This window comes from Saccopteryx bilineata, chromosome 7 (assembly GCF_036850765.1).
Source record: "Saccopteryx bilineata isolate mSacBil1 chromosome 7, mSacBil1_pri_phased_curated, whole genome shotgun sequence".
In the NCBI taxonomy this organism is placed as follows: domain Eukaryota; kingdom Metazoa; phylum Chordata; class Mammalia; order Chiroptera; family Emballonuridae; genus Saccopteryx; species Saccopteryx bilineata.
In genome coordinates this window covers 47,803,709-47,813,186 of record NC_089496.1, presented here as the reverse complement: position 1 = coordinate 47,813,186, position 9,478 = coordinate 47,803,709, and the positions used below count along the sequence as shown (strand labels likewise).

At 43.2% G+C, this 9,478-nt stretch overlaps 1 protein-coding gene across 1 annotated transcript; it reads left to right on the top strand.

Annotated features, from left to right (window-relative positions):
• Window positions 1-1,309: 1,309 nt before the first annotated feature.
• NEUROD6 (neuronal differentiation 6) lies at window positions 1,310-3,731 on the top strand. The gene is made up of 2 exons (XM_066239996.1): window positions 1,310-1,380; window positions 2,697-3,731. The coding sequence occupies exon 2, from the start codon at window positions 2,718-2,720 to the stop codon at window positions 3,729-3,731; it is 1,014 nt and encodes a 337-aa protein (XP_066096093.1). The 5' UTR covers window positions 1,310-1,380; window positions 2,697-2,717.
• The last annotated feature ends 5,747 nt before the right edge of the window (window positions 3,732-9,478 follow it).

Here is a 9,478-nt window from a genome sequence, read left to right as displayed (position 1 = left end):
TTCACAGTTTGTTTTATTTATAAAGCTTTGCCAGGTTGGCTCAACTGTTTGCATCCTGGCTTTTGTGAAGAAACCAAGAGGAGGTCATGGGGAAAACAGAGAAATGTGAAATAAATCTGACAAGGAAAAATAATTGGACACTAACATAAGAATGACAAGAGAGTTGAATTAATGTTGGTCTAGAGAGAGAAAAATGTGATTTTTTTTTTTTAGGAGAAATAAAAAATCTAGAAGCTCCAAAAACAAAAAACAAACAAAAAAAAATACAGGAAAGCTAATGTTTGATTAAAAGACTCAGTAGAATGCCAGAGAGAGAAAAACAAAAACATAAGTGATTATTTTTATGTTTTACTGTGTCTGAAATGAAATGAAAAGGAACAAGCAGGTTAACACCAGAAAAAAGGGGACAATAAAGAGTGAAGTTTAACTTTCGGTAGAGGACACAAGAAGCTAGTTTGAAATCGTTCTCAGTGGAGGTGAAACTGCCTCTGCACTTGATATCTAGATATAAAAACACTCTCCGGAAAGTTGCTGAAAGGTACCAACCAGCAAACGTAGAAAGAGGAACATCTGAGGATGTCTTTCACAGACCCCAGATGGAGACTCTGTTCTCTTATTCCAAATTCCTAAGATGCACAGAAGTCTTACATGTTAGTAAAGAGAACACACAGACAGCCACCGGTAAGTTACATGCCGTGAAACAGAACAAGGAAATAAGGAGACCTCTGTTGATCCCTGTGCGTTTAACACAAATCTTAGTTTGGTTAAGCATCTCAAGCCATTTCCCTGATTTCAGCTCCTTTTTACCCAGGGCTTTCTTTCCCTGGGTACCCAGGTGCACAAACGGGATGGCGATCTTCACAAAACATCAACAACGACAAAAAAAAAAATCCTCTCGCTCACACAAAGCCCACCTTGTAAATGAACAGAATATTAACGACTACCTAGCAGTTGCCCTGTTGGCAGGGCAAAACTGAACACTGAGCACAGCTCTTCCTACAGATTGCCCGTGAAGCCGGAGCAGCTCGAGGAGAAACACCTACTGTCTGTGAAATGCTGGTGCAGATTTTTTTTCCTATCAGTCTAACCTTCTGTGTTGATGCATGAATGCTGGTACCCACTTACAGGGATGCCAGATGATCAGTGCAGAATGAAGGTCCCAAGAGAGAGGATCACATGGTTCTATCTGCCCTGTGACGTCACTAGCAGATGGCATGGGTACCAGCTCTGGCAGTTGGCATCAATGTCACTTTTTAGAGATCAATGAGATAGTGCAGATACACAGATCTAGAGACTCCAGGAGACGATGCGACACTCAGCCTGAAAAGATTTGGAGGATCCAAAATGAAAACTGATTATTGAATGAAATTAAAACCTAAGGTAATATAAATAAAGATATACTTCAATTGATGCTGGCTTTGCATGCAAGTATTTAAAGATACAGTGTCACTGTCTTATAGTATTTATATGCTCTTTGCCATCTATAACTTCTTAGCATATTTCATTATTATGATGCAATTATCACATACTTTCATTGCTACTGTGTAACACTGCAAGTATGTGGACATTAATAAGAGTTTGTGTGTGTGTGTGCGTGTGTGTGTGTGTGTGTAGATTGTGATATTGAAAAGTCTCTGTTTTAACATGCTTATTTGTTTAAAGACTTTAGATGAAAATACTTGCTGCTTCACCAAACTAAAGCCAAAATTGTATTTGAAGCACAAATTATTTTCCCCTTTCATTCGGGATTCTGAACACACGTGCACAATTGCAGTCAGAATCCTTGGACCGTTCCTGTCAGATATTAGCTAGAGGGAGACTTCTGTGGCTCGTAGAACAAAAACACTACGAGAGTGGTTTTTGTCCAGGATAATTTGAACAGCAGTAAACAGACAATTACATGGAGAAAAAAACATGTAAATGTAAAAGCAGTTTCAACATTGTCTTTGATTTAAAAGAATGCCAGTGGCTTTTATTTTTTTTTAATTTATTTATGGAGTTTATTCCAAATTAGCTTAATGCTCCCCCACCCCTTTTTGTGTGTGAAGGCTGGGAAATAGTGCTCTTTTACGTTTTTTCTTTACTGATCAGAAAGAGATCAGTCTTTAAATTGGCTTGATTAATTCTTTTCTTAAATTTGTATATTGCAACAGCCAGTTATCTAATTCCACAGTTATATAATACAGCAAATAAAGTTAAGGCTGTCTAAAAAAAAAAAAAAGAAAGAAAATCCCACACATTTGCCAGCTAATGGAAAGATAACACTTTTTATTTTACAAACCGGTGTCTCCTCTCATTTTCTACTCAGGGGAATTGGAACTAATGAAATTCTGTATTGCTATATCATGTTTTGCATTTGCTTAAATTCTAGTGTTGCTTTGTGTGTGTGTGTATTTAAAAACCAGTAAAAAAAAAATCAAAGAGAAATGGAGATGGTGGTGGTATTCCTATAAATGTCTCATGTTTTATTTCCTTTTGATAATTTGCCTGTGTAAATTAATCCTATTGCATGTGTCAATGTTTGTTATAACTACTCCTCTGCCCAAACTCAAAAATTATATTTAGTGTAAAAGCAAATTGTCCCGGAATCGGTCTTTTTCATATGTGTTTGCATTTTTATGATTAAGTCAGTTCATATGTTGAAAGTGTTTAAACTTTAAAAATGAAAACACTCCGTTGTGCTGGCCATTTTGCAGGTGATTTAAGATTAGAGAACCATGCTAACACTACCGTTTGATGAGTCCGTTGTAATGCCTGAATCCCAGATGTGCAGAAAGTTTTCCCGAGAATGCGAGGACCAGAAGCCAGTTAAGAAACCGGAAAGCTTTTCCAAACAGATTGTCCTTCGAGGAAAAAGCATCAAAAGATCTCCCGGAGAAGAAACTGAGAAAGAGGAAGAGGAGGAAGACAGGGAAGAAGAAGATGAAAACGGGTTGCCCAGGAGGAGGGGTCTCAGGAAAAAAAAGACGACCAAGCTGCGACTGGAGAGGGTCAAGTTCAGGAGACAGGAAGCGAACGCGCGCGAGAGAAACAGGATGCATGGTCTCAACGACGCTCTGGACAATTTAAGAAAAGTGGTCCCCTGTTATTCTAAAACCCAAAAACTGTCCAAAATAGAAACTTTACGACTGGCCAAAAACTACATCTGGGCACTTTCGGAAATTCTAAGAATCGGCAAGAGACCCGATCTGCTCACGTTCGTCCAAAACTTATGCAAAGGTCTCTCGCAGCCAACGACAAACTTGGTGGCAGGCTGCTTGCAGCTCAACGCCAGGAGCTTCCTGATGGGGCAGGGTGGGGAGGCAGCGCATCACACAAGGTCGCCCTACTCCACTTTCTACCCACCCTACCACAGCCCTGAGCTCACCACCCCCCCAGGGCATGGAACTCTCGATAATGCCAAGTCCATGAAACCCTATAATTATTGCAGTGCGTATGAACCCTTCTATGAAAGCACCTCCCCTGAGTGTGCCAGCCCTCAGTTTGAAGGTCCCTTAAGTCCCCCCCCAATTAACTATAATGGGATATTTTCCCTGAAGCAAGAAGAAAGCTTGGACTATGGCAAAAATTACAATTATGGCATGCATTACTGTGCAGTGCCACCCAGGGGTCCCCTCGGGCAGGGTGCCATGTTCAGGTTGCCCACCGACAGCCACTTCCCTTACGACTTACATCTGCGCAGTCAGTCTCTCACCATGCAAGATGAATTAAATGCAGTTTTTCATAATTAATGAGGAAAATGAAAATAAACAGTGGTCATTCACCTCCCTCCCCCCCCCCCACCCCCCGTCTAATTAAGACAAGGCAGATGCTTGTGGGCTGAGTAATTGGCACAACTCTATCTAAGGTGTTTACTAGTTTCTGAAGTGTGTTTCAACGATGGTGAGAATTTTCTATGTAATAATAAATCTCTTTTCTTATGAGGACTTCCTTTCCTTTCCTTTTGTCTGTAAAGCACTGTGATTTTGTTTCTACTGGAAGGATATTTTTCCTCTTGTTTCCTTTTCTTATAAATTCACTTTTATTTGTTTGAGAAAGGTGTCTAAGAATATACTGTTGAATTAAGACGTGCACACAGCATAACTCAATGTCTATTTCAGTTGTACAATAATTATAAAAATGCATGTTATTAAAATGAGGTGAATAAAATGATGTGTTTATAATTTAGGAATTATATACCATGTATCTCTGAAAAATATGGAAATTTCAAATATCAAGAACACCAAGCTGAAAAGGATATTGAAAGGTGCATTTGAGGATGTGCAACAATATTTTTTTTAAAAGCTATGCAATTTTTCTTTCATTAAGGACAAATCTAAATGCATTCAATTGGTAACTATTCGTCTTCAAGTATTTGCAGATGGGGCAACATGATATTTAGGTAGGTGGTGTCATAATTTTGGAACAATTATTTCAATCATAAAGAAGACATTTTCAGCACTTGTTTTGTATTGTTCAGAAATGATCTGTACAGGCTTGCTATCACAAGGTATAATTGTGTTTTTCCATCCCACATTTTTAAAGCAATTAAACACAGATATTTACACTCGTAAAGGACATCTATTAGCTGTGATTTCTGCATGATACTTATTTTCTGGTACACAGCTGCTTTCTGTCTCTAAAACTCCCTCCTCCTTATTTCAGAAATATTTTTGAATTTCAAAACCATAGGAGATAAAACCATTTTCTTAAACAAAATGGCCAAAGCGCTTACAAAAAAAAATTTTTTTTCAAGTATCTTAAATGAAAGAAGAGGAGCCCATGAGGGTTAAACATCCTGGGGAAACAATACTAAATCCTGGTAACCTTCAGCTCGAGCCGAAATTCGGTGGCAAATTTCCAGCAAACACCAGAGGGGCTGTTAAAAATGGAAGGTTTGACTCTGTGCCCTTTAAATAAGTCTGGATGATTAGAGGCTAAATTCTGTGTGATTAAAAGTTTCCTGACAAAAGGCCACCAAAAACCTACTTGAACAGTGCCTGGGAAGCTCGCCCTCTTAAGCAGAACTGAGTCTCTTCCAGAATAAAAACCAAGGTGGCATTGACCTCACTCCAGATGCCCTGTGGTCGGCCTCCCGGGGGGCGGCGGGGGAACAGCTGCGGAGGCCTGGGCGGCAGCAGAAATGGGTCCAGCCATGACGGTGGCGGGAGGGCGGGCCTGGGCAGGGGGTCCCCGCACCACAGCCAGGCCACCGCTGCCCACTCGTGCGCCCCGGGGCCACCGCTCCCAGGCAGCGCAGGCCCGACGACGCCTCGCAGGTGACTTGGGGAGAAGAAGGAGGGGCTTCTCGGCCCCCACTCCGCCCCGTTGTCACTGGGGCACAGAGACACCGCCTGCACTGCCTGCGTCCCGCCCGCAGTGGGCGCCCTGAGGCCCGGGGTCCTGCGCGGTCAGCGCCCGGACCTACCTGGCCAGGAAAGGGTCGTGCGATCCGGGAGCAGGCGGGCCTGAGAGCCCGGCTCTGAGCCGGAGAGAAGCAGACTTCCCGGAGGCTGGCCCGGACTGGTGGGACAGGGGTCTCCCCTTCCTCTACCCCTTTTGTCGCACTGGGGGACATGGAGGCAGCGAATAATTCTGCAAAGAGCTGCCCCGTGCTTCCCACGGCTTGCGAGACTGATTGAGCCGAGGCCGAGAGGCCTGCGCTCCATTCCCCGGGGGTGGGGGCAGCATCCCTTTAGCTCCCCCATCGTAGTGCCGGGGGCCGGGGCGCACACGCCAGCTGCGCTCCGAGGGGCAAAGGTACGCAGCTGCTGCTGGCGCAGGGTGCAGCGGGTCACAAACGCGCCCATGGCAGCGGGTGTGTGAGCACCTGTTCAGTCACATCCCAGGAGGCAGGGGTATAGGGGTCGGGGAAAGAGGAGGAAGTGTGCCCTCCAGGGATGAAGAGAAGTTTGCCCATGGTGGAGAGCCCTCTGGCCATTATCTGTCTTGACACTGACACCGGAGTGATTTGTGGTTGCTTTCTCGCAGACACACGCACAGAACCTGCCCTCTCTGGGACTGTGGCCAGGATTGCTGGGCCTCTTTAAAGCTACGCAGACACTAAGAGTCCGATCCCTGCTCACCCCGCCTGAGCAAAGGGCAAGAAAGTAAGGAAGCATCTGAAACGGGGAGTGTATGGCTTTAAAAAACTTTAAGGCAATTCTATTGAGTCACTAGCAGAGGAGATACGGCTCCTTCGCCCTTGCTTCAAGGTGACCTGCTGCCCGACCGAGAGCAGCATCCCGCCTGCTAGGTGTCTTGTTGGCCCAGACAGCCTTTGAAATAAATCCGCATAGACTTTCCAGGGTCACAGATCCAGGCTGGAGCTACAGACTGCAACAGGAGGGCATTCTCCCCGCTCCCTTCTGGCGGCATGGGGGAGCTTCGGAGAAAAGCAGCTGGCCCAATGTCTGGGGGAAAAGCAACCGTTCAGAAGGAGTGTCTCAACTCAAAGCTTTGTTCTCAAGGAACTCAAGCAAAAGCCCCAGAGATCAGGGAAATGTTCCCACAGTTGGATGCGCAGATCTCACGAGTGCTCTCCCCTTGGGCAGACTGATGGAATTTGAGATATTAAGTAGCGTGTGTGGGACTGATTGATCCCTGTGGCCTCACAGTCCTTCAGATCCCAGCGATGACTGGGGGCATGGGAGTCACGGAGGCAGCCCCCTTTCCACGCCCTCCCTCACTTCTCTTCCTCAGCAGGGCCCTCCCTGTTCTCTGCGGACTGCAACCCAGAGAAATATGACTGGTTGATTCATATGCCAACATCACAGATGACATGCCTTGCAGAAGCTGACCTTTTAATGCATCACATCGCTCCCATGGAAGAGGGAACAAGACAGCGTAGAGAGTGCAGGTTAGGACCAGAAAGCCTTGGGAGTCAGATTTGGGTCAGAACCCGGATTCACCACTAACCTTGCAGCCTCGGAAGAGAGTATATAGCCCCAAAAGGCTCAAGGTCATGACCCCTTAGCTCAGTGGTTCTCAAACTTTTTGAAGTCAGGGTGCATTTAAAATCCTACAAATAATTGTAAGCGCACTATATACAAATTTCTGAGAAATATGTTATAATAATTAAGTAAAATATTAAAGAAAAATATATAAAATCCAAGTGTGCTTTGATGGTAATTAAACAAAATAAATTTGACAAAATTAAATTTGTTCTGATATTAAAAAACATTTTTATGTTATATTTTTGGAGTTATGCTTTTTTGAATTCGTAAAAAAGAGGGGTTAAAAAAAAATGACAAAAAGTTATCTTTATATAGATAGATACATTCTTAGTAAGATTTAATAAATTTGGCAGGTCCCGGCGCGAATGTGTTAAGTTTTTCATTCTTGTGTTTATGAGAAACATGAGCCTGATGTGTCATAGCAATTTCTTCAATGTTTGGGCATATATTTGAAAAGCAAACTCTCATTTCCTCGTCAATACATTGAAGAATTTCTCTCTTTTTACTCTTGTGTTGAGTGCAGAAAACCCCCACAATACATATCATCTTAACTTTACACCAAACAAAGGATAGAAGAAACTTGCCTCTATTCTTTTGAGGGAACATGGAGGGTAGTGTAAACAATCCAGCACCACAGCTTAACAGCCTTTTGTAACCTAATCAGGCAAGTGAGGTGGGGGGTTGGGCAGACTGTCAGCTTACAGCCAATTCCCCACATCTCTGTCCCCCAAAATCTAAACTCCAAAAACCCTGTTGGTTTTTTGGTCCCCCACAGGCACAAATTTCTCTGGAATACCATAGGGCGCACCTGGAAATCTTCTAGGGCACACCAGTGCGCCCTGGTTCACACTTTGAGAACCACTGCCTTAACTCTTTACTCTCTGCTTGACCTCATACTTCCCTCGCCTCCAGCAAGAAAGATGCAAGGTATTTCTTTCTTCTGAATGCTTTTAATAATTGTTGTCTCTCAAATTGATTAGGCATCACTTCTTATGAGCCAAATTATGTGAATCTTATATTTAACTTCTCAAATATTTGTCCTTTTCTCCATTATTAGTTAGAATTGTATATTTATTCTATGTAAGTGACCTCAACAAAATAAAGATATATTTCTCTCTCAAATAAAAAAAAAAAAAGTGGTAGCAAGAAAAAAAAATTTTTTTTAATTAAAAAGTGGTAGGAAGTATAGGACTTGTATAGTTGTTCAGGGACACCAGAGGCCTAGGCTCCTTTGACTATTCTACTCTACTAACCTTAGTGTGGGGCTTCCATTCTCAAGTTTACCTCATGGCCCAAGATGGCTGCTAAAGGTCCAGCCATTGTATCCTCATTCCAACTAATAAAAACAAAAGGGGAGAGCAAAAGGGCATCCCACTCACCTGATCAAACCCCTTTAGAAAATATTTAGGGGAGCCCCACCCAATTACTTCTACTTATATCTCACTGACTAACTATAGATTGAAGAGAAACTGGAAAATACATCCATGTTGGTTTTTTTGTTTTTTTTTTTTAATAAGAGCATATTGTCACCTGGAATAAAATCAGGTCTTGGAAATAAGGAAGAAGAAAATGAGTGTTGGTCAGACATCTAGCAATCTGTGCCATACCTCTCCACCTCGATTCTGAATCCTCAAGAGCTCAGACCTCACCTTATACACCATGTGGACTACTTTGGCACCCTGCCTTGTACATCATGGGTTCTCAATAAAAATTTTTAACTGTTTTTTAAATCCCTCATGAGTTTAGGTGGCAAATGTTATCTGAGAGCATGGCTTCCATCTGTGTGCTAATGGGATGCACAGTACATCAGACTTCAACAGGACGTTGCTGTAGTGCAGGGGTTCCCAAACTTTTTACACAGGGGGCCAGTTCGCTGTCCCTCAGACTGTTGGAGGGCCAGACTATAAAAAAAAATATGAACAAATCCCTGTGCACATTGCACATATATTATTTTAAAGTAAAAAAACAAAACGGGAACAAATACAATATTTAAAATAAAGAACAAGTAAATTTAAATCAACAAACTGACCAGTATTTCAATGGGAACTATGCTCCTCTCACTGACCACCAATGAAAGAGGTGCCCCTTCTGGAAGTGCGGTGGGGGCCGGATAAATGGCCTCAGGGGGCCGCATGCGGCCCGTGGGCCGTAGTTTGGGGACCCCTGCTGTAGTGTCTACCCGCCCTCCATCAGCCTTACTGAGAAGGTCCAGCCTGCCAGAGAAGAGACTCTCTTGGCTCACATGTCAGTACACTGAGCCCCTCTTTCGGTGCCCTTCCCATTCTCGGTTGCATGTGGCCAGGCCTGCTTACCTCTTTCCAAGGCAGGTGCCTTTAACCAGACTGTCCACCAATTCCTTTCTTTCTCCTGAGATCTTATATTTTTCCCAAAGTTTCTTTTTTTTTTCTCTACTATTTCTTTCTTCACTGACTACATGTTTTTGTGTTGTCAAATGATCTGAGGCTCCCCCAGCTAATGGATTCTAAATAAGCTTTGTTCTTAAGTCCAGACCTCTCTCCCACCTGAAAAATGCATGGCCCCAG